At 40.8% G+C, this 26,249-nt stretch overlaps 1 protein-coding gene across 1 annotated transcript in view; it reads right to left on the reverse strand.

Annotated features, from left to right (window-relative positions):
* The window catches only part of TEX11 (testis expressed 11), a 295,189-nt gene that overhangs the window by 53,310 nt on the left and 215,630 nt on the right, over nucleotides 1-26,249 (reverse strand). The window contains exons 19-23 of the mRNA XM_017349668.3: nucleotides 26,183-26,239; nucleotides 13,142-13,182; nucleotides 11,838-11,924; nucleotides 8,179-8,249; nucleotides 5,487-5,603 (exon numbers count right to left, since the gene is read on the reverse strand). Of these exons, the coding sequence (XP_017205157.3) occupies nucleotides 5,487-5,603; nucleotides 8,179-8,249; nucleotides 11,838-11,924; nucleotides 13,142-13,182; nucleotides 26,183-26,239 (373 nt within the window). The remainder of the gene's footprint in view (nucleotides 1-5,486; nucleotides 5,604-8,178; nucleotides 8,250-11,837; nucleotides 11,925-13,141; nucleotides 13,183-26,182; nucleotides 26,240-26,249) is intronic.

Here is a 26,249-nt window from a genome sequence, read left to right on the forward strand (position 1 = left end):
AAAAACTCAGAAAAATGTGGGACACCATTAAGCATGCCAGTGTACTGGGATTACTAAAAGGACAGAACAGAGAAGAAGCAGAAAAAACCTTTATTGAAGGCATAAAACTCCCCAATTTTAATGAAAAACATTTATCTACACATCCAAGAATCCCAGCAAATTCTAGGCAGGATAAATGCAAAGAAATACAACTCAGATGTCAAAATGCTGAAAGAGAAAGAGAAAAATTTGAAAGTAGCAAGAAAAAATGACTCATAAATATGACTAGCTCAAAAAGTTCATGGAAAAGTGAAATTAAAACAGAGGTTTAAAAAAACCATAGGTTTATGAAAAATTAATAATTTTCTCATAAAATGCATTTTCATGAACTTTTTGAAGATCTCTCAATTGTGTGGATTTCAATTTTTGCACTAAAATAAACTTATATAATTTTAATTCCATTTCCAAATTTTTTTTCAAGTACTCTCAAATGTTTGGACCTCCAATATATAAAAATGTAGGGGCCAGCACTGTGGCACAGTGGGTTAAAGCCCCAGCCTGCAGAGCTGGCATCCCATATGGGCGCTGATTCAAGTCCCGGCTGTTCCTCTTCCAATCCAGCTCTCTGCTATGGCCTGGGAAGGCAGTGGAAGATGGCTCAAGTCCTTGGGCCCCTGCACTCAAGCGGGAGACCTGGAAGAAGCTCCTGGCTCCTGGCTTTGGAAAAGCTCAGCTCTGGCCATTGTGGTCATTTGGGGAGTGAACCAGCAGAATGGAAGACCTCTCTCTCTCTGGCTCTACCTCTCTCCGTAACTCTCTTTCAAATAAATAAAAATAATTCTTTAAAAAATGTAATATATTTGACAATGACCATATCAAAGAGGCAAGTGGAAACAAGGTTATTCTGTAGTAAGGAAATGGGAGCACACACTAACTCAAATACATAGGAGAAAATGAAGAGAAGCATAAATGGTAAAAATACATTTGATATAACAACCTATACTTATTTTCCTACTTTCAGTTTCTTTAATACATAAAGTTATATACAATGATATTATAAAATGTGCTGTGTTTGGATAGAACAAAAAAGGAGAGGAGAAAACAGAGCTAACAATAACAATGTTTCTGTATCTCACTGGAATTGAGTTCACAATCTGATGAAGATCCTGTGCATTAGTATCTAAAAGTCCTAAAGGAAAACAAAAAATATTGTGTAGAAATAGAGGAACTAAAAATTACAATAGAAAGCATTCAGTTAAATGCAAAGGTGGAGTAAAGGAGGAAAGCAAAAACAAAAAAGTAAAATGGCAGAAGTAAATTAAACCACAAGAATAGGGACATTAAATGTGACAGGATTAAACAATCCAATAAATCACGTTCTATTAAAAAAGCTCTATATTCTGTATATAAGAGATATGCATTAGATTCAAAGATTTAAGTAGGTTGAACATAGAAGGATAGAAAAAGCTGTGCCAGAGAAACATCAGTCACAAGAATATTAGAGTGATACTACTAATATAAGACAAAAATAAATTTTGAAGCAAAAACATTACTAGAGACAAAGAGGGAAATTTATGATAATAAAAGGGCTAACACTGCAGAGAGATATAACAATTAAATACACATGAAGGGTCTTCAAAAACATTCATGGAAGTGTGTATTGTGAAAAAAAAAACTATGCAAGTATTTCAGAAAACTTTTGCACCAAACTCATCTTGTCTTTCAATTCCATTTTCCATAAGTTTTTTTATAAGTACCTGTATATATGTACCTAACAACAGAGCCCCAAAGTACATAAAACAAAAATAGAATTGAAGGAAGAAATAGACATTTCAAGAATAAGATTGGAGACTTCAATACCCAACTTTTTTTAAAAAATTTTTTCTTCTTTTTGATTTTTTAAGGATTTATTTATTTGAAAGGCAGAATGATAGAGAGAGGAGATAGAGAAGAGTAAGGAGAGAGATACAAAGAGACAGAAAGAGAGAGAAAGATTTTCCATCTTCTGGTTCACTCCCCAAATGCCCACTACAGCCTAGGCTGGACCAGGCCAAAGCCAGGAGCTGGAAACTCCATACAGGTCTCCAACTTGGAGGCAGGAACCCTACTACATGGGCTATCATCTGCTGCCTCCCAGGTGCATTAACAGGAAGCCGGATTGGAAGTGGAGGCAGGTCTCCATCCCAGGCACTTGGATATGGGATGTGGGCATCCCAAGTGATGGCTTAACCCTCTGCACCAAAACGGCCAGCCTCCAGTACCCAACTTTAAATAATGTGTAGAGGACAGGCTTTCTGGTGCAGCAGCTTAAGCCGCTGCTTGGGAAACCTGAATCCCATATCAGAATGCCAGTTCAAGTCCTGGTTCCTTCACTTCTGATCCAGCTTCCTGCTAATAGATCCTAGGAGGCAACAGATGATGGCTCAAGTGCTTGGGCACCTGCCACCTATATGGGAGACTCAGATGGCGTTCTGGGCTCCTGGTTTCAGCCTGGCTCAGCCCGGACTGTTGTGGACATTTGGGGAGTCAACCAGCTGATGGAAGAATTCTCTCTCTCTCTCTCTCTCTCTCTCTCTCTCTCTCTCTGTATGTTTGTTGCTCTGCTTTTCAAGCAAATGAAAATAAACATTTACAAAAACTTATAAAAATAATGGATAGCACAACAGACATAAATCATCTACTAGGCATGACAGATATCCATAGAATATTTCATGAATTTGACTCTCATGTATATATGCAAAAGCAACAAAAACACATGTTCACACAAAAATTTGTACATGAATGTTTATCACAGCATTATTCATAATAGCTGAAATTTGGAAGCAACTCAAATGCCTATGAAAGAGTGGATAAACAAAATTTGTTATATCCATGCTACATAATATTATTTAGGCATAAAGAAGCAATGAAATATTAATGCATGTTACAGCATAAAGAATGCTGATAGCATTATTTAAAGATCTGTAAAATGAGCCATTCAGAAAAGACTCTAAGTTGTAGGGTGACATTTAAATGAAATATTCAGAAAAGTCAAAACTATAGAGACAAAATGTCAATTAGTGGACAAAAGCAGAGTTGGTGCTAGGCATGATTAGATTGTGTTGATAGTTACATAACTGGGAATATTCTAAAAATCATTAATTTGTACATCTAAATAAGTGAATTTTAAGGGTTACCTTATACCTCATAAGTCTGTTAAAAATTCTAGGAAAGAGATCAGAACATGTTTCTGTAAAAACTGAGACAGTAAATATTTTATGCTTTGACAGCCACATATACTCTCATTCACATATTTTTCATTATTTTCATTTACAGTCCCTTACAAATGTAAAGACCATTCTTAGCTCTCAGACTATATAAAAAAAAAAGCCATGGGCCTGATTTGTGCAGTTGGCAGTAGTTTACCTAGCCCCATTCTAGGAAGAAGATGTGGTTCCTTGAAAAATTACAATGATAAGCATTATATGTTTTTTAAGCATAACTCATCCCCCCCAACTCATGTGCAGCAGGGTAGAGGTAATATTGATAGAATTATGTGGTCTGTCTATACTCCTTCATCATTTACTTACTTGGAAGTACCCCAATTTATGTGGGTTTACAGAACAGGGAGCAGATGTAAATAATAGAATTTAAGCAAGATTTCTTTAGAGAGACAGTATCACAGTCTAATTCAGAAGGACCATACTCGGCTGATGAAAGGCAGAAGTACATCTTCAATTATCTAAATAGATATGCTTTCAAAAGCAAAGAAGATTATAGAAGGGTTACTAGGTTAGAGAGTTCTTAGAAAACATAGAGCTGTTCAAGAGAAGAAACACAGAATAAAAAAATAACAGTTGTTAGAAACAAACAAAATGATTAAGGACTGTACTTCAGAGTTTCTGAAATTTCCCTTAAGTCAATTTGATTTCTAATCACTGTGATACAAAATTTAACGACATCAGGTCTACCAACTGAAAAGGAAAAACTTTGTAGAAGTTAAAAGCACTATACAAAGACAAGATACAATTACTATTTTAGAGTAAAGCAAAAGCCCCCATTGATAATTAAATTACATTTACCTTTACCCGTTAAGAAGCAGAACTGTTGGTTTTTGGGTTTGCTCTGGGGCAGGTGGATTATTTTCTTATCTTCTTTTAAAATGGAAAGACTTCTTAAAAGAGATCTCTTTACTCCTCAAGGACAAGGACTTTGTCTTCTTTATCTCTGTATGCCCAGTACCTAGCAGAGTGATTGGTGCGCAAATGTTTTTTGGGCTGCACTCAACAAGGGAAAGGAAAGAAAGGAAAACACATCGGCAGAGATCTGGTGTGAATTTGTTCCAGATCTAAAAAATAATATGAAAGAAGAGATTAACGGGAGGAAGCAAATAAAGTGCAAGAAGGATTTTATACCAATTGGAGAGACGATAAATGAGGGAAATTAGGGAGTTTTCTTTGTTCAGGTGAGAGAAATGAAGCAGAAGAAAACCTAGAATCATACAAAAAATTGTTGGTGGTCTGACCTGGAGAAAAATTTCTTGGTTTGAAAGAAGGAATGCAAAGAGCTAAAGACAAGCCAATAACCTAGTGTATGGGAACACTGCAATGTTGGAAGCTCCTCAAAGGGATAAGGAAGCTGAGAGTGCAATTCAGGCAAAGGTAAGGAACTCTGTTTTCTTGTTAAAAATTGAGTTAATGAAGAGATTTTTAAGGATGTGGAATAAAGAAAGCAAAGATGAGTAAGTGAAAAAAAAAAACCAAGCTAAGTAAATAATTTCAGATGGTTATCGAAACAGGAGAAATAAATGAGTTCTTCCTTAGAAAGTGTGTGAAAGGAAACACTCCACAGGCTCCTATGGAATTACAAGGAGAAGATGAAGATAAAGAATATTTAAAAACAGAGGAGGGGGCCGGTGCCGCGGCTCACTAGGCTAATCCTCCGCCTTGCGGCGCCAGCACACCGGGTTCTAGTCCCAGTCGGGGCGCCGGATTCTGTCCCAGTTGCCCCTCTTCCAGGCCAGCTCTCTGCTGTGGCCAGGGAGTGCAGTGGAGGATGGCCCAAGTACTTGGGCCCTGCACCCGCATGGGAGACCAGGAGGAAGCACCTGGCTCCTGGCTTGGGATCGGTGTAGCTCCGGCCATTGTGGCCATAGGGGAATGAACCAACAGAAGGAAGACCTTTCTCTCTGGCTCTCTCTCTTTCACTGTCTGTAACTCCACCTGTCAAATAAATAAATAAAATCTGAAAAAAGATAAAATGTTAAAAAAAAAAAACAGAGGAAAGAGTGTTCCATGAGATGAGGCATTTTAGAAGAAGAGTTCTTCAAGCTTCTTAAAAGAAGAGGCCAAGCCAAATGTAATCTTTGCTTAGGAAAGAATTAACCATTACAAACTTTTGAAATCAAGATGGTGCTCGAATAGACGAGTGGATTCTCTAAATAGAATCAAAAAGAACTGCATCAGGGAAGGCAAAAATACCAGATAGTGCACTGCACTCTAGTCTTTTCTTTGAAGGTTGCACATTACCTGTTGAAAAGGTGTTGAAGCTTTTCTTCCTTGCTGTAGATCAACTGCAATTGCCATCAGTAAACATGTTTTCTGTGCAATCAGAATTACTTGATCAGGAGGACAAAACAGGGACAGCTGATAAGAAATAACCAGAACATGAATGAATAGTGAGGATCTTGTCAGGTGAACACAAACAATCAGAATGAAAATCAGCAACATCCTGTCTGAATGAGAAAATTCAGCCGGAAAAGCACATGTCACCATAAAAATGATATCGACAGTAACACTGATTTACAGTTTTAATTTTGTATTACTTTCCATTGTTTGTAGCACCTTCCTAGAGATAAAAGGCTTCATTTCTTCATAGTTTTCCAATCTTTCCCAGCAATAAGCACTCTCATCTGCTCCTGTAGTGATTTACTACTAGTGATTTACTCTTTAGTTTACACTGTAATTTCTTAGAGCTCCCCCCACTGCAAGTAGATTTACCTTTTGTATTGAATAGAGCTGAAATTAGTATATGTATATATGTATATATATATATACATATATATATGTATACATATATATAGTCATGGCTGAAAAAGACAATGTCAAACCTTGGCAGGCATTTGGCATAACCTCATCATTAAAGCTTGTCCTTGTTTTAGAAAGAACTCCCAGTTTTGGACTGCAATAAGACTCCAAGCCACTTGGATTCTTATGAACCAATCCTACAAGTGCTATCACAAATGGCAAAACTGAAACTAATTTATATCACCTAATTAAAATAGAAATTACAACTAAACTTGCAAAGACAATTCCTTAAGCTATCTGAAACATTTTGTGAACACCATCATCACCGTTGTTGAATTAACAGCATTTCAAGACACACAATCGCTTTTGGTCTCAGGTTGTGCTATATCATCTCTACAGTTTGTTCCAGCTCTAAAATTCTTAACATTTGATTGGCCTCAGCCTATCAGACTATGTACTTCTAAATGTGTATGAAGGATATTCCTTAGCCCCTCCCCTTTTATTCTTCCAACAATACTTCATCTTCTTCCTGGCATTCAACCTCTACCTTGGAGGCTAACAACTATTTTTAAATGCTTAAAAAAATCAAATAACAAACTCACAAATCCTTACACACAGAATCTGCTCTAGGAAAAGCTATAAGGAAGGCCTAAGAGTCTCATCTCCTTTTCAGACCCTGCTATCTCCAACTATTTATTCTATATTCCTACAGACCTACTCCCATAGTGTGTTGGTAATGACAACCATTTAGAGTATCGCCCCCCCCCCCCACTGTGGGGAGCAACCCGGACTGGACTGAGTTACTGGAATTAAGACTTATTCTATGCATCTGCTCTCCCACAATATGGCGCTGGGAGAGGAGGCAACAGCTTCTACCCAGCTGCCTCTCACCAACTTGACAAGCTGCAGGACCTGCTCCTGATTGGAGGAGAGCAGCGTAATCGGCGTGTGGGCAGCCGAGTTAGGATTGGCGGAGGAGGACTATAAAGGAGGAGAGAGACGGCATGCACCAGGAACATCTAAGGGGAACATCTAAGGGGAACACCTGTGCAGCCCCCGAGAAAGCCGGCCGGCGGTGTGCCGCTCCCCTGCGGAAGTGGGGAATGTGGCCAGGGGGAACTGCCCTTCCACGGAGGTGGAAGGGACAGTAGCCAACCCGGGAAGAACCAGCAGCAAACCCGGGGAGGGCCGAGCAGACGAAAGAACAGCGCAGGGTCCTGTGTCGTTCCTCCACGAAGAGGGGGAGCGACACCCCACAAAGATACTTATATTTCAATATAGGATTCCGGGAAACTGAAATTCCTTCAACGGCAAAGGAATAAGTCTGTAATGCTGGAACTTCAGGTTGCAAGATGAACGTATGTGATATTTTGGTATAGGGAGATTTACCCCACATTCTAACACTATAGCCAATAGGAAACAAATTTCCTTCGGTCATTTTTGCTTAGACATACATTAGAAGTTCCTAGATTAAGTACTCAAACAGTATTTTTCACTTTGTGTTTCTATGTGGGTGCAAACTGTTGAAATCTTTACTTAATATATGCTAAACTGATCTTCAGTATATAAAGAGAATTGAAAATGAATCTTAGCTGGCGCCGCGGCTCACTAGGCTAATCCTCCGCCTTGTGGTGCCGGCACACCGGGTTCTAGTCCCGGTCGGGGCGCCGGATTCTGTCCCGGTTGCCCCTCTTCCAGGCCAGCTCTCTGCTGTGGCCAGGGAGTGCAGTGAAGGATGGCCCAAGTGCTTGGGCCCTGGACCCCATGGGAGACCAGGATAAGTACCTGGCTCCTGCCATCGGATCAGCGTGGTGCGCCAGCTGCAGCGTGCCGGCTGCGGCGGCCATTGGAGGGTGAACCAACAGCAAAGGAAGACCTTTCTCTCTGTCTCTCTCTCTCACTGTCCACTCTGCCTGTCAAAAAAATATATAAAAAAAGAATCTTGATGCGAATGGAAGGGGAGAGGGAGTGGGAAAGGGGAGGGTTGTGGGTGGGATGGAAGTTATGGGTGGGGGGGAAGCCATTGTAATCCATAAGCTGTACTTTGGAAATTTATATTCATTAAATAAAAGTTGAAAAAAAAAAAAAGAAGTTCCTAGATTAAAAGCCATTCCACTCTATACTTAGCCCTTTACTACTGACAGAGTCAGAGCCTTGTGGTCCATGCATGAGATCCTTATTAGAAGAGACTCACCTTGTAAGAAAGCATGAAGAATTCTCTCATTGTCACTGGGTCATTGTCAGATTGCACAGCCAAGTTCCAAGCTGAAAGGCAATGTGAAATAATATACTTATGAAAATCTATTTAGTCTCTACTAATATCTCTGCTACCTATTTCTTGAATATTAATATACTAATAAGGGGTTTCTGAGGGATTAAAATATTAACCTTAGGTTTGTAGAGAAAATTTTCACAGGTAAATTAGAAGACTCTTATCACTCTTATTCTTAAATTCTAAGCCAAAGACCAATGGATCTACTGGCTAAATACTTTTAAAATTGGGGATATACAGTAAGAAATCTTAGTTGGCACAAATCTACCTAACAAATGAGGATTACTAAGGTGCTCACCAAATGGAAATGGTGAAAGCAAGTTAAAATTCAGCAGGGTATACTAGGTTGAGGAAAATTGCAAGAAAGATTCACATCTTCCAGAAAGTAGTGGAAGAATCCATTAGGAAATATTTACCATGATCTTCACCATGGGAAATCAAAATTAAATATAGCTCTAATCTGAAAAGCCCTTCACTAGGCCCAGCTTCCAAGGTGACCACCGTTGCTGAGAGGAGACGGCCAAATAGGGTCAGTAACATTGCAGGCAGAACTGTAAATTTCCTGTTAGAGATGCCACCTGCCTTTACCTGGCCAGGTCTCCTCCCAGGCCAGATAGGTGATGGAAGTTAACAGCGTGCATTCCCCAAGGAGGTTCACTCCTCTCTTAGGATGTACCCTATGTGAAGAGATAGGTCTGGGCCTCTTAACTTATAAGGACTAAAGCCCACCAGATTATTATCAAGCCCCTTCTGTCAGGTTCTATTTGCCTCTCAATCAGAAACCTTAGTTGTAGCTTAGATAGCACCCTTCTTAGGTTCTCTAATAATGACTCTGTCCTTTGTATCTAGCCCACTTGGGCCTCATTCCTTTGTAATCATAGCCTCTACTGTAACACCAATGGCTCTACTCCTAACCTGTGTGTATGGATGGTCCTCTCCCCCATTTAATGTTGTATGATTGTTCAGAATTTCTCTACAGACAAACCCCTCTACCCACAAAAGATGAGTGGCTTTTATCCCAGTCTTGGTTGGAATCAGCTTTAAGCCACATCCATCGAACTGTCCCCACAAGGGTCCAGAGACCCCCCCATTTCCTCTCCTCTATGAAATCCTCTCATTACCTGGTTAATGCTACTCTTAGGATCACTGGTTACTATTCTCACTCTGTCTTTTATACTACAGTGTCTGTTTAAGTGTTTACGGCTGGTGAAAATGGAACAAACCAAGGCCTTCAGCAACCCGGCTGTCAACCAAATGCTGCTACAGGGATATACTCGGCTTCCCACCCAGGAGACAGCGGCTTGAGACATCGTCCCATGCCAGCAAAGAGTACCTCATCGCCCCATGTCAACAGGAAGTCCCTCTACCCCTCCTGGACTTTTGGGACTAATGTAATTCCATACCACTCCTGCTTTATAAAAAACAAAAGGGAGGAATGTTAGGAAACTGGCGCAGTTTTATCTATGGTGCGATCTACACCCTGATTTACATACTAGGCTCTAGCCCCCGCCGCCATTGCTGGAAGCCAGGTAGCCACATGGCCCAACCACCGGTGTCAGCCCCACCCCCATCCTAATGGAATTCTCTGTTCCTGCTTCCTTGCCCGGCCTGTTCCTGAAAACGTGGCTCTCTCTTGGCTCTTCTCTCCTGCTCTCTTGGCTCCTCTCTCTTGGCTCTTCTCTCCTTCTCTCTTGGCTCCTCTCATCTGCTCTTCTCTCCTCCTCTCTTGGCTCTTCTCTCTGCTCTATCTTCTCTCCTCACTAGCTCCTCTCCTCTGTCTCTCTCTCTCTCTTATACTCTCTTTCTCTTATCCTTCTTCGTCCCTCCCCTCCAGTCTGCTGGGTTTTCCCACAATAAAAACTTTCCCTTAAAAAAAAAAGAAATAGGAAAACAGCTTTTCAAACTTTCCAGACACCAAAGGAATTAAACCTTTCTATAATTTAGGTATATATTATTTTTTCCTTATTTACATCAGTTTCTTGGAGCCAGATTATCTTATTTATTCCCTATGCCCTAGATTACAGCCCCAGTAAACATTATAAAGTAAGAAAAGGTTCTTATGTAACCAGTCCACTTTGTGACAATGTTGGTTAATTGCTCTTCCATACTTACCACTGTAGTAGCTACCCCCACAATTTTTGTTTATTACTTTCCCACCTGCTTGAAAGGCAGAGCAACACACACAGACACACACAGACACACACACACAGAAAGAGAGAGAGAGAGAGAGAGAGAGAGATCTTCCATCCACTAATTCACTCCCTAAATGCCCACAGTGGTTAGGGCTGAGCCAGGACAAAGCCAGCAGATAGGAACTCCATTTGTGTCTCCCACATGGGTGACAGGAACCCAAGTACTTGGACCATCATCTGCTGCCTCTCAGGTGTATTAGCAAGGAGGTGGACTGGAAGCAGAGTAGCTGGATTTGATCCCAGGAATTCTGATATGGGATGCAGGCATTGCAAACACCAGGTTAACCCACTGCACACCACTGGTCTTTGCCTCCAGAATTTTAAAATCATTTTTACTGAAATAAAATTCATATAAAGTGCCCCACATAAAACACTTGGCACCAAGTTCAAAACAGATCTTGTTTACTACCAGAATCCCAGAAACTTTCCTTCTCCTTCTAGTCTAACCCCACTTCAAGGGTTATTTTTACGATATATGAGGGTGCTTCATACATTCATGGAAACGTGAATATTATGAAAAGACTATCCTTGGGTTTCAGAATATTTTTTCACCAAAATAAATTTACCTTTTAATTCCATTTCCAAGAACTTTTTGAAGTCCCCTCATATGCGCTGAAACATGCGGTATTCACTCTTTAATGCCTGTCTCTTTTTGTTAAGAGCTATTTTATTTATTTGAGAGATAGTTCCAGAGAGAGGTAGAGACAGAAAGAGAGAGAAAGAGGTCTTCCATCCACTGGTTCACTCCCTAAATGGCTGCAATGGCCAGAGCTGAGGTAATCTGAAGCCAGGAGCCAGGAGCCTGTTCTGGGTCTCCCACATGGGTGCAGGGGCCCAAGGACTTGGGTCGTCCTCTGCTGCCTTCCCAGGCACATTAGCAGGGAGCTGGATCAGAAGTGGAGCAGCCAGAAATCAAACCACCACCCATATGGGATGCTGGCGCTGCAGGCCAGGACTTTAACCCACTGCGCCACAACACTGGCCCCTGCATGGCTCCTTTTGCTCAACATTATGTTTGTGAGATTCATCCACATTTTTGCACATAGTTTATTTCTGATGAATCACATTTAGGGATAAATTAAGCATTCTAGATAAAGCTTAAGGGTATAACATTAGGTATCCTATGTCAGAATTTATCATTTTACTCTTGCATCCATTTCTATAAAGAATGAATAAAACGAAATTTCATTTGTGCTAGGTACATACATTGTTTCATATAAAACTATTAATAACCATACGATGTAAAATTGATTTCATTTTATAAATAATGAAACCGAGGTTAAGCAAATTATCTGTATACCAGAGTTATATATGCAAGAGAGTCAGAATTGAACCCTCTTCCAATTCCATCACCCCATAAGGTATCTCATAGTCAGAATTTTCTTTTACCTATTTTTCGAAACCAATGAGCTTCATTAATTCTTGAATCCAAAGTTGACATTCCTTCTTGAAAATACTGGGTAAGTTTCAGGAGTGCTGCATTAAACAGGAAAATGTGATATGAAATCTTTTGCCTTACACTCTAGCAGAGTTGTTAATCCTACTTTAAACAGAGTCACACATGAGAGTGAATTTAGGAAGTTGTTTTTTTGTGTATGTGTTTGAGGGTGCAATCAAAAGTAATTAAAATGACAAAAAGCATTACCAAACTCCAAGAAGCTGCTAACTCAAACTTTGGGGAACAAATAAGTCTCTGGGAAGATTTATAAGTTTAATTAGGGCAATCATTCACCACCTGAGCTAGAAAAGTATGACTTACACATAAGGAAATATGGAATAGGAACAATCAGTGAAAGGACCAAATGTAGATTGCGAATTGGAAGAGTATCAATAGGCTGGCATAACATTTACCGAGCTTCCACAGCAAGTGCGTTACAGAACCAGAATGTGCCATCATCAGCAGGAAACATTTTTTATATACCTCATTCCCCTCTGAGAAATAAGAATACAAACAAGTAAAAGTTTTCTCTTTTGAAAAGCTTTGGCTTCTAAACCACTTTGCTATGTTTAACACCCCGTTGACAGGTATTTGAGGTATAAAATCAAAGTACTGCAATAAATGGAAAAATACACTTTTGGTTTATTTTGCACTTAAGAAAAATAGATAAAGGGGCAGTAGAAATGGGAAGACATGTTAGGAAAAGAGACACCATGTGAGAAAGTCTGGCATTGGAAAAAGGAATGTGATGTAGCTAAGAGATTGACTTGGATAAAGTGACAGGCAGGAATTTTTAGTAGACAGAGAAGATGACACAGACGTGGGGAGACAGAAGGGCAAAATAAAAGAGTAAACAATCTGCATTTGATTCAGAGGGCATGAAAACCTAGTAGCATTCAAGGCATTTTTATTCACCTTGATCTTTTCGCACCTGTTAAATTTGTTGGTTAGGATAGAGAGGCAATTAGAAAGACAAGTAGAAAGGAAAGATGGAAGGAAGAAAGAAAGGAAAGAAAATTACCTTAAATTGGAATATAGACAGTGGAAGTCACATTTGGAGATGAATGCTAGTGATGACAACCCTTTCTTGCTTGTGGATGAAGAAACCAAAATAGACTCCTGTGGCAAACACTAATAAGGTGCATGAAGCTTAACTCAAACATAAGGTTGGAGTCAGTGTGCTCAATGTACTTGGAGAATTCAATAGAGGATAGAGGCAAGATGAAGGACTAAAAATAACCAAGGACATATTTACCTCTATTCAGGCAAGCCAAAAGTCTATCCATTTCCTTTTTTCTAAAAAATAAAGAAAAGAGTTTTCCAACTGTTTCAGTTCTTTACTGAAGAAAAGAACTAAAAAGAGACGCTATTTGTGCCTGACAGCTGGGCTAATAAATTGCAAAATTATGAAGTTTGTTGTTCAAAGTTCCAATCTTTCATTTCAACACTCTTTCTCCCCACCACAGGATACAACTCCTCCCCAGTACCCTCACATGCTTTTACCTCTACTCCTACTCTCAGCAAAAGATTTCAATGATTTTACATTGTAGGTTTTACATTGTAGGATCACAGAATTTGGGAGCAGGTGGTGATCCCTGTGATTTATAACCTTTCTTATTTTGAACAGTGAGAACTAGAACCCTTGTTTCAAATAAAATTGCATTAAGAGTTTAATAATATATAAGAAAAAAACTAAAATGGAGCTCTTTGATTAACCCAGAGGTAGGTACAGGCCTGGATTCTCACCTTCTTAGAAATCTCTGAAGTAGTGCCACAGAATCTCTAGGCTTCTGAAGAATGTGTTTTACAAAATCACTTATCTAGGATAGACCCCTCATTTTGCAGATGAGAAAATAGACCTAGTGATGGAGATTATTTGTCCAAGGTCATGTAGTGAGTGCCAATTGTAAGTCTACTACCCAGGTGTGTCAAGCTTCTTCAAGGTATATAAATTTTAACAAAGGATTTCTGGCTTCTAGTTCTGAGTGTAAGGAACATGGAAGCCACCACATTCTCTTAACAATTACCAAAAACCTGAACCAGCTGAAAAATCAACAACTCTTCTTAGATCCATAAAAGAGGCAAGGGAAAATGACAAAACACTACTACAAAGATTGGGTGGACAGGCAGGTGAATACAGGAGAGTTATGGCTCATTGGATGGAGCAGAGACTCAAGAGAGGAAAACACTATGGGAACCAGTGCCGGAGCAAGCAAACCTGAATCATAACTGGCAAATCACTGGAAGCTCTGCATGAACAGGACTGAGAGTTAAAAACTCTAGGTTGTCCAGTCATAAGGTGACCTCCACAATTTTGTGTTATCCTTCCAGGAGTTTATCCAGATTTTCACAATGAGTACTGGATAAAAATCCTTTCATCTTACTGACAATGAGAGGGAAAAAGAAACCATCTAGAAATATGCCAGACTAGTCTTTTTTTAAAAAAAATTATTTACTTATTTATTATTTATTTGAAAGGCAGAGGGGAGAGAGAGAGAGAGAGAGAGATAATTGGAAGAGTATCAATAGGCTGGTGTAATATTTACCGAGCTTCTTTCATCTGCTGGTTTTACTCCCCAAATGCCTGTAACAGCTTGGGCTAGGCCCAGCTGAATCTGGGAGCCTGGAACTCAATCTGGGTCTCAAATGTGAGTGTAGAGATCCAATTACCTGTGCTATCACCCACTGCCCCTGAAGGTGAACATTAGCAGGAAGCTGGAATTGGAAGTGGAGACAGGACTCAAACCCAAACACTCCAATACAGGAGGATATGGGCATCCCAAGTAGTGTCTTTTTTTTTTTTTTTTTTTTGGACAGGCAGAGTGGACAGTGAGAGAGAGAAACAGAGATAAAGGTCTTCCTTTTCCGTTGGTTCACCCTCTCTTGGCCGCTGCGGCCGGCACTCTGTGGCTGGCGCACCACGCTGATCCAAAGCCAGGAGCCAGGTGCTTCTCCTGGTCTCCCATGGGGTGCAGGGCCCAAGCACTTGGGCCATCCTCCACTGCACTCCCTGGCCACAGCAGAGAGCTGGCCTGGAAGAGGAGCGACAAGGACAGAATCCGGTGTGCTGGTGCTGCAGGCGGAAGATTAGCCTATTGAGCCACGGTGCCGGCCTCCAAGTAGTGTCTTAACCACTGCATCAAACACTTGTCCCAGAGCATTCTTATCAAGGTCTATCCTTCAGAGAAACTACATAATTAGAGCCTAATCTTCTAGGGTATTATTAGAGCCTAACCTACCTGGGGGGAGGGAAACACTCAAATCCACTCTAGCCATTCTGTCCCACCTAACAGGAGGTAATAAAACTGAGAAGCAATTGTGAAGTTCACAGTCAGAGGTACAAAGTCACTAAAAGACTGAGACTTAATCACAGGACTATGAAAACTTCCTTCCTCCCCCAACTCACTACCACATTACAAAAGGCTTATTTATAGCAGTTCTTTTTACCTAGTACATCATGTCTAGCTATCAAGAAAAAAAAAATCACAAGGCATACTAAATGGTAAAAAGCACAATTTGGAGAGACAAAGCAAGTGTTAGAAATAGACATGGCAGGGATTTTGGAATTATCAGACCGGAAATTTAAAACAGCTATGATCAATACAATAAGGGTTCTAATGGATAAAGTAGACAACATGCATGAACATATGGGCAATGTAAGCAGAGATGGAAAATCCTTAGAAAGAATAAAAAGGAGATACCAGAGTTAAAGAAAAAAAAAAAACCAAAACAGAAATGAGAATGCCTTTGATAGGCTTATTAATAGATTAGACACAGCTGAGGAATGCATCTCTGTGCCAGAGCGTATATGAACAGAAACCTTCAAAACTGAAAAACAAATAAAAGAAAGAATAAAAAAATAATAAACCAGAATATCCAAGGACTGTGAGACAACTACAAAAGGTATATCACACATATAATGGGGATACTAGAAATAGACTGAAACAAAAAATATTTGAAATCATAAGGTCAGGCATTTGGCACAGCAGTTAAGAGACACCTGGGATGCCTGCATCCCATATTAGAGTACCTGAGTTGGAGTTCTGGCTCTGCTTCTGATTCTAGCCTCCTGCTAATGCACACTCTGGGTGGCAGCAGGTGATGGCTCAAGTAGTTGGCTTCCAAACAGGTGGGAGACCAAGACTGAGTTCATGGCTTCTGGCTTTGGCCTGGCCCAGCACTGTCTGTTGCAGACATTTAAGACTGAATCAGCAGATGGAAGGTCTCTCTCTCTCTCTCTCTCTCTCTCTCTCTCTCTTTCAGTTAAATAAAAATAAATTAAAAATGAAATAACAGTGAATGAACCTTTCTCCCAAACTAATGTCAGACATCAAACCACAGATTCAGGAGGCTCAGAGAATACCAAGCAAGAAAAATGCCAAAAATTACACTTAAGCATGTTATTTTCAAATCATGGAAAATAAAATATACAGAAAAAAATTCCTAAAGAAGCCAGAAGGGGGAAAATACTACCTTACCTACATAGGAACAAAGATAAGAATTACATCTGACTTCTGTTCAGAAACTAACAAGCAAGAAGAAAATGAACCATTTAAAGTGCTTGAGTGGGAAAAACCCACCAATCTTGAATTTTGTACCCTGAGAAATTCTTTCAAAGTGAAGGAGAGTAAAGACTTTGTCAGGGAATAAAAATAAAATGAGATGGTGGCCATGTGTGAAGAAGAAAATGCCCACTAGACACTGAATCTGCTGGCATGCTGACCTTTAGAACTAGGAGAAATAAATATCCATTGTTTATAAGCTACTTAACCTGGGCATTTTATTACAGCATCTCAAACAGACTAAGACACCTAGCTAATGCAATAGAACAAGAAAAGGAAATCAAGTGTATACAGACTGTGAATGAGGAAATAAAACTGCCTTTGTTCACAGATGACATGTTCATCTGCATAGGAAATCCAAAAGAACTGACCAAAGGGGAAAAAATCCTGGAAGAAATAAGTGATTACAGCAAGGTTGCAGGACATAAGGTTACTCTACAAAACTCAACTGCTTTCTTATATACCAAAAATAAACAAGGAGAATTGAAATTAAAAACATATTATCATTTAAAATAACACATCCCAAAATGAAATACTTAGGTATAAATCTAACAAAATATACACATGATATATATGAGGAAAACTTCAAAACTCTGATGAAAGCGATCAAAAAAGAATAAAATAAATGGAGAAATATTCCAAGTTAATGGAAAGGATGTTCCACTATTGTCAAGATGCCAGCTTTTCCCCAACTTGATATACAGATTCAATGCAACATAAATCAAAATGCCAGCAACTTATTTTGTGGATACCAACAAACTGATTCTTAAGTTTATATGGAGAGGCAAAAGGTGTATAATACTGAAGAGGAGCCCAGCTGGAGGAAAGACACTATATGACTTGAAGACTTATAGTATAGCTACAGTAATGAGGACAGTGTGATATTAGTGAAAGAACAGACAAATAGATCAATGGAACAGAATATAGAGCTCAGATATATATCTAAATAAACACAGTCAACTTATCTTTGACAAAGGAGCAAAGATAGTCTTTTCAATAAATGGTGTTGGTATTATAATTATTAATAATATTATGAACTCAAAACACATCATAGATCTAAATGTAAAACACAGAAATATAAAACTCCTAGAAGATAACATAGGAGAAAACCTAGATGACCTCGGTTATTGTGATCGCTTTTCAGATACAATATCAAATGCACGATCCATGAGAACAGAATTGATATGTTTGATTTAATTAAATTTTAAAACTTGTGTTCTACAAAAGACAATGTCAAGAGAATGAAAAAATAAGCCACAGACTGAGAGAAAATATTTTTAAAAGACACATATGATAAAGGGCTGTCATCCAAAATATACAAAGAACACTTAAAGCTCAACAATAAGAAACAAACAACCCAATTTAAAATGAGGAAAAAGGTTGGTGAACATGTTAAGATGTGGGAATGGCGGTGTGTCTGAAGAGGGCACAGAAGCCATGCACCACCACCACTCAATGCCTTACCCTATTAATGTCTTCCATCTGGCTGCTTCTGAGTGGTATTTGTGGGGAGCAATTCGGACTAGACTAAGTTACTGGAATTAAGACTTATTCTATGCATCTGCTCTCCCACAATATGGCGCTGGGAGAGAAGAAAACAGCTTCTACACAGCTGCCTCCAGTTCAGCCAATGAACTGTAGGACTTGCTCCTGGTTGGAGGAGAGCAGCGTACTCGGCGTGTGGGCAGCCGAGTTGGGATTGGCGGAGGAGGACTATAAAGGAGGAGAGAGACGGCATGCACCAGGAACATCTAAGGGGAACATCTAAGGGGAACACCTGTGCAGCCCCCGAGAGAGCCGGCCGGCGGTGTGCCGCTCCCCTGCGGAAGTGGGGAATGTGGCCAGGGGGAACTGCCCTTCCACGGAGGTGGAAGGGATAGTAGCCAACCCGGGAAGAACCGGCAGCAAACCCGGGGAGGGCCGAGCAGACGAAAGAACAGTGCAGGGTCCTGTGTTGCTCCTCCACGAAGAGGGGGAGCGACATAATGGTGCCGTGACTCGGATAGGAAACCTAGGACGGATAGGAAACTTAGGAGGGAAGAAACGGGAAGAACTGGGAAAATATCGGAGAGAGAGACTAGCAAACAGCCTAGGGAAAAGCCGGACGAAGAAGGTGCCGGAAGAAGCTATTGAAAGCCTAGGCATAGACTCAGATACGGACTACGGGGGGAAGCTGGGAGAAATCTCTAAGGTCGAAAGCGAAAGTGAAAGCTAGAACAAACAGACTCGGATGCGGACTGTGGGGAGAGGCCAGGAGAAATGAGGGAGGAGTATTGTTGGAGGAAAGCTTGGGGAAACATACTGGGTAGAGAAAAATGTTAGGGAAATTGAAGCCGTGGGGGGCAGGCCAAGGCGGAGACGAAAGCCACTTTGGGATTCTCAAGGTAGCCCGGGAATGGGGGGCGAAAAGTTGAAACCAGAAGCGGAAACGTAAGCCAGATTGGGATCCGTCTGATTAGCCCGGGGAGCAAAGGACGGGAAGCCAAATCGTGGGGCGGAGACGTGAGCTGGGTTGAATTCGCCAGGCTAGCCCGGGGAACTTGGATTGAATGCTAGTGGCGGAGACGTGAGCTACGCTGTGTGACTCGTGGAGGCTGCCGCACGCAGAGAGAGTGTGCGGGGCACAAGTAGATAGGGAACGCTGGGCTAAGTGCGAGACCGCGGAGTGTGCGCGCAAAGCCGAGCCGCGCAGATGAGAGAGGCGCGGGCTGAAGCGGCTCAGAGCCGGAAAGCCGCCGAGAGGCAGCCTCGGGGCGCCGCCAGGAGGCCGCGGGGATAAGAGAAACAGAAGTTTAGAAGTAAAATGAGAGAAATAGGAATGTTGGCAGACAGAAGTAAAATGGGAGAAATAGGAATGCCCGGAGATAGAGAAATAGAGAAATAGAAAGGCCTCCCCACAATACTGCAATTAGAAGGCTTGGATTCGGTCTGCCTGATTAGTGAGGCGATGAGCACCTGCGGGCGGCTAGCAGCTTATGCGCCGCAGGTCACCGAAAACAGGCATGTTATCAACACCAATAAGTCACCCCACAACATGGCAATGAGAAGGCTTGGGTTCGGTCTGCCTGATTAGGGCGGTAAGCACCAACAGGCGGCTCGACCAGAGTATGAGCTGCAGGTCACCGAAGATAGGCACGAATCAACACCAATAAGCCTCCCCACAATATGGCGCTGAGAAGGCTTGGATTCGGTTTGCCTGATAGGTTTTGTAAGCACCTGCAGGCAGTTCTAGCAGAGTAGAGCATGTGCTGCAGGGCACCGAACACAGGCACGCATCAGCGCCTAAAAACCTCCTCACAACATGGCGAAGAGAGGACCCGGATTCGGTTTGCCTGATTGATAGGACTTGTAAGAACCTGTGGCAACTCTAGCAAGTAGAGCAGAGTGTGTGCCGCGGGACACCGAAGACAGGCGCGTATCAACGCCAAAAATAAAAAGAAAGGGGGATCTGTGGGGAGCAATTCGGACTAGACTAAGTTACTGGAATTAAGACTTATTCTATGCATCTGCTCTCCCACAATATGGCGCTGGGAGAGAAGAAAACAGCTTCTACACAGCTGCCTCCAGTTCAGCCAATGAACTGTAGGACTTGCTCCTGGTTGGAGGAGAGCAGCGTACTCGGCGTGTGGGCAGCCGAGTTGGGATTGGCGGAGGAGGACTATAAAGGAGGAGAGAGACGGCATGCACCAGGAACATCTAAGGGGAACATCTAAGGGGAACATCTAAGGGGAACACCTGTGCAGCTCCCGAGAGAGCCGGCCGGTGGTGTGCCACTCCCCTGCGGAAGTGGGGAATGTGGCCAGGGGGAACTGCTCTTCCACGGAGGTGGAAGGGATAGTAGCCAACCCGGGAAGAACCAGCAGCAAACCCGGGGAGGGCTGAGCAGACGAAAGAACAGCGCAGGGTCCTGTGTTGCTCCTCCACGAAGAGGGGGAGCGACAGTATTCTTTACAACAAACCAGTAAACATAAGTAAAGTGAATACCTTGACTTCTACAAGCCCTTTTAGCAAATTATCAAATCAGAGGAAGCGGTTGTAGGAATCCTGGATTTGAGGCCTGGATTTATGATTGGCTTGTGAAGTGGGGGCAGATTTGACGCTAACTCCAGGTAGAAAGTGCCATTTGTTGGTATTGGAAAACACTCCAAAATTATTGTCAAGAAAAGCATTTGCTAAAGCTGCTTGTTCATGGAAACGTGTGGTTTGGGAAGAGAAAGAATGGAAGGTCCGGGCCAGCATTGCTGCATAGCAGGTTAAGCTGCTGCCTGCAGTGAGTCCCAGATGCTTCATTTCTGATTCAGCTCCCTGCTAATGTGCTTGGGAAAGCAACAGAGGATGGCCCAAGTGCTTGGGGTCCTGCACCCATGTGGGAGACCCAGACGAAGCTCCTGGCTCCTGTCTCCTGGCTTCAGCCTGGTCCTGTCCTGGACGCTGTGGCCATTTGGAGAATGAACCAGCAGATGGAAGACCTCTCTCTCTCTCTTTCTCTAACTCTACCTTTTCAAATAAACAAAATAAATATTTTTTAAAAAAGAATGAAAAGTCAAAGGAAGAGGAATCATTGACTTGGGTGGCCACGTGGTCACCACTGGTATGTACTGTGTTTGGTTACTAAAGGCAAAAAGTTACTATTGAAATTTAGAGATGGATCCAATTGAGAGCAGTTGATTCACTGGATACAATAGGAAATAAAAACTATCGAGAAAATGGTAAAATATTCAATCCCTAGGTTATTGTTGCCTATAATAGCCATAATGAAATGACATGGATCTTGAGGATGCCAGCCCAAGCTCAGGTTTTGATGAGCCTGAACTTTGGCCACTAGCTTCAAAGAACTCCCCCCAAGGAAAAATTATTAGGAGATAACAGAATGTATCTCTAAGGCTTCTGGTCACAAAGAAGTTGGTAAACACAGGGTCATGTGAAACCAAGAAACTATTGAAAGCAAGGAGAATGGGTGTGAAGGAGTTGTTTCATTCTGTAGATTGGTATCACTGGCTTCAGGAGGAACTTTCATTACAAAACATTAAGAGAGTAACTGATGTACATACAGTGTCTTTGATTTTGAATGTTGTACTACCACAGGAGTGATGAGCCAAAGAGCATCTCTGTTATTCCCTCAGTGTTATAAAGCTCCAAATAAGCCTGCTGTATTTAATCCAGTCTGGAGAAATTTAATAAGCCAGAAGGCAAAAATTATAATGAGAAATCTGATTTTAAATCACCTGGGGCAATAGTCAGGCAGATTAATTATGTTAAAGGTTGACAAAAAACAAACAAACAAACAAACAAAAAAAACAGGCTTATCATACGATCCGGCAGTTGTGCTCCTTGGTTTTTACCCAAAGGAGCTGAAAATTTATGACCACACAAAAATCTACACATAAATATTTCTAGCAACTTTATTCATAATTGCCCAAACTTAGAAGAAACCAAGATGCCCTTCAGTAGGTCAATGGATGAATAAAACATGATATATTCATACCATGGAATATTTTTAAAAATCATTTTTACTTTATTTGAAAGGCAGAGTCACAGAAAGAGATAGAGGGAGATCTTCCATTCTCTGGTTCATTCTCCAAATGGCTGCAATGGCTAGGGCTGGGCCAGACCAAAGTCAAGCTCCTGGAATTCTATCCTCTGTTGCTTTCCAAGGTGCATTAGCAGGAAGCTGGATGGAAAGCAGAGCAGCCAGGACTCAAACTGGTGCTCTGATATGGAATGCCAGTATTGCAGGGAGCAGTTTAACCCACTGTGCCATAATGCTGGCCCCACGATGGAATATTAGTCAGTGAAGGAGCATAGAGGATGTTTAAGGCAGTGAAAACATTTTGTATGATCAGTAATGATTAATGCATGCCATTATACTTCATCCAAACTCATAGAACATACAGTATAGAGATGTAAACTACAGACATTATGGCGATTATGATGTGTCAATTTTATTTAATCATTTGTAATAATGTACTACTCTGGTGGGGATATTGATAATGGGGAGGTTATGGATGTGTGGGGACAGGGAGTATATGGTAATCTCTGTACCTTGCTTTCAGTTTTGCTGTGAACCCAAAACTGTCCTAAAAAAAAAACCCAAGGCTTAAACTTAGAAAACAAATTTTAACAAAGACTAAGAGCCTATTTTGTTTAAGCAAAAGAATGAATATGGAATCACTGGAAAACTCAAGTAGGGAAATTTACAGGAAGAACGGTAGAGCATACTAGAATACTGGACTTAGGGTGAACACTTAGCATAGAAGCTAAGGCATGCATATCCCACATAGAATTGCCTGGGTTCTATTCTAGGCTCTGGTTCCTTATTATGAATTCTTGACAATGAAGCCCCTGGGAGGCAGCAAGTGATGATGACTCACTCAACTGGGTCCCTGCCACCTATGTGGTAGACCTGGATTGAATTCCTGGCTCCAAGCTTCAGCCTGGCTCAGTCTTGGCTGTTGCAGGCATTTGGGGAGTGAAACAGCAGTTGGAGGCTCTCTTATGTCTGTCTATCCATCTCTCGCTGTCTCTCTGTCTCTTGAATAAAAGAAAAAACTTAAAAGGAAAAGACTGGCCTCATCAGAAGGGGATCTAAAATTATATAATAAAGACTGTGCTTCAGAAAAAATAGCAGCGTTCTGAGTGATCAATCATAGAAGTTTGGTTTATATAAATTAACTTCTTATAGTGAATTTTATTAATTTTAGTTTCAGCTGAGCTGAAGTTGACTTTTTCATTATTTAATATAGTGAATCTGTATAAAATCATCTAGGAAAGGCCCATGAATGCAAATACATAGTACAACTAAGAATGAAGATGTGAAAAGGAATATATAGTGGCCAGCACTGTGCATACATAACAGCTAAAACCACTGCCTGTGGTGCCGGCATCACACATAGGCACCGGTTCGAGTCCCGGCAGCTCCACTTCCAAACCAGCTCCCTGCTAATGGCCTAGGAAAGCAGCAAAAGATGGTCCAAGTCCTTAGGTCCCTGCACATACATGGGAGACCTAGAAGAAACTCCAGGCTCCTGGCTTCCCATCAGCCCAGCTCTGGCCATTGTACCCATTTGAGGAGTGAGCCAGTGGATGGAAGATGTCTGTCTGTCTCTCTCTTTATAATTCAGCCTTTCAAATAAATAAAGAAAGAAATATTAAAAAATAAAAGGGATATGTAATCTACTTAAGAGCAAACTACTTTAAAAATTTGACACAAGAGTCATTAGTGCTTAGATACTGCTAATTAAACCACAGTAATTTGAGAACAGAGAAGAGCTTTAAAAATCATCTAATTCATCTTTTAAAATTTTACAGATGAGGAAAACATAGCTTAGAAAAGTTAAATAAATAGCCATTGCCTAAGGTAAACCAGGAGTCAGTGAAATAACTGAAACTAGAAATCAGTCCTCATGACTCTTCTCATTGAATTAGTTGCTTTAAGAAAAATTTACAAAGTAATCTAATCTATTTGTTAAATCAAGTACTGACTTCTATCTGGAAGCACTGCTAGAAGATACTCTATTATATATTTACTTGAGAACAATGAAGACATAGTTTTAAACTGTTTCATAATTTACCATTAAGTCAAACAGAATCCCTTCCTTTATCCTGTTTCTAAACTGATTTTAGTGAACTGTTTAACAGTGTGCTATGATTAAGCAGAACATGAAGCAGCTTCAAGTACAGTGCTAAAGAGCTTATAAAGCTGATATTCAGAAATTTAAATAAATTGAGTGGCAATTATGTGTCAGATAGAGCCCTGGGCTCCAAAAACATAAAGATGCATACAAATAGTCCTAGCCCTCAGGGAGTTCTCACAATCTAATAGCTATTAAGGTTCAGTCTCAGTCCCCCTACATTTTTTTTAAATCGTTGAAAATCTCAAAGATGTTCCAATATTAAAAGATGAGTATAATGAATCCTCATATACTACTCATCCAGCTTCAAAAATTATTAACTCATCAGTTTTATCTCACTGATACCTCCACCTACTTCTTCCCTTCCATATTATTTTGAAGCAAAATCCAGAAATTATATTATTTCACCCACACATATTTCAAGATGTGTCTCTAAGGGATAAGGACTCTTTAAAAAATCACACTACCATTATCACACTTAAAAGTCAATAATTTCTTAATATTAAGTATTTGGTCATTATTCAAATTTCCATTGTCTCATGTTTCAAGTTTGTTTGAGCTTATATTTAATGAACTCAAAAAGCCTGAAAGAAATGGCAATACATACCATACATGCTTTGGTAAAACTGCTACTATAAAAAAGTTAATAAGTGGGGCTGGCATTGTGGCATAGTGGGTAAAGCTGCCACTTACGATGCTGGCATCCTATATGGGTGCCAGTTCATGTCCCAGCTGCTCCACTTCCCTTCCAGCTCCCTGCTAATGGCTTGGGAAAAGCAGCCAAAGATGGCTCAAGTGTTTGGGCCCCTGCCATCTATGTGGGAAACTCCTGGTTCCTGGTTTTGGCCTGGCACACCCCAGGCCATTGCGGCCATCTGGGGAGTAAACCAGTGGATGGAAGATCTCTGTCTGTCTCTCCTTTCTGTAACTCTGATTTTCAAATAAAATAAAATAAATCTTTAAGAAAAGTTCATAAGCCATCTAAATAATGTTATCTCTGTCACAGAATATAATTGAAAAATATATTGCCTCCAGTTGCAAATATGAAAAGCAAAAGTAAACTAGATATATAGAGATATACAGTTCTTGTTGAAGTAGGGAATGCAAAAATGGGTGATATTTTTGAGTTATTCCTAAGTCAAGACCTTGTACAGTTTTCTTTCAAGTCATGGGTGAGTTTTGTGAAAGAAAAATTTGTGACCAAATTCTTCTAGAGTGTTAAGTTTTTGCTATCTTATGTTACAGAAAGTGATCAGAAATATTTCACTCCCGGCTGATGGGATCAGTAAGCCATGCAGGTTATATGATCTATGGGAACATAATAGATATGCCTATACTTGAGTCCTTGGATAAGAAAAGAAGAAACAGGGGCCAGCGCTGTGGCGCAGCGGGTTAACGTCCTGGCCTGAAGCGCTGGCATTCCATATGGGCACCGTTTTGAGACCTGGCTGCTCCTCTACCGATCCAGCTCCCTGCTATGGCCTGGGAAAGCAGTGGAGGATGGCCCAAGTCCTTGGGCCCTGCACTCGCATAGGAGACCTGGAGGAAGCTCTTGGCTCCTGGCTTCGGACTGCCGCAGCTCCAGCCGCTGCAGCCAATTGGGGAGCGAACCTTCGGATGGAAGACCTCCCTCTCTCTCTCTCTCTCTGACTCTCCTCTCTTTGTGTAACTCTGACTTTTGAATAAATAAATAAATCTTAAAAAATAAAAAAGGAGAAACAGATGCAATGTAATAATTGGGTCATAGGTAGCACTATTGAGGACTTAAGTACCTGGCACTCTAAGCAATTTTACATATATCAGCTTATACTCTGGGTTCTCTTTAGATTGCATAACTCACTGAGTCATCACAGCAACCCAATGAGGTGTGTACTACTATTCTCATTTTACAAATGGGGAAACTGAAGCCAAAAAAGTTAAGAAACTTATTCGAGGTTACACATTTATAAGTAGCAGAGCCAGCATATGAACCTAGGAAGAACTGTCCCAAAACCTACATTAATCTTAGCCACTGCATTACCCATCTCTCAATATAAAGCTTATATTGAAAATTACTGTAATTTTCCTATTGATTAATACTGCATGTCTGTTGAAATAACTTACTTAGTTTCAGATTCTTGCAGTTGAGAGACTTTTGGAAGAGCAATACGAAACAAACACCTGTATAATA

This window comes from Oryctolagus cuniculus, chromosome X (assembly GCF_964237555.1).
Source record: "Oryctolagus cuniculus chromosome X, mOryCun1.1, whole genome shotgun sequence".
In the NCBI taxonomy this organism is placed as follows: domain Eukaryota; kingdom Metazoa; phylum Chordata; class Mammalia; order Lagomorpha; family Leporidae; genus Oryctolagus; species Oryctolagus cuniculus.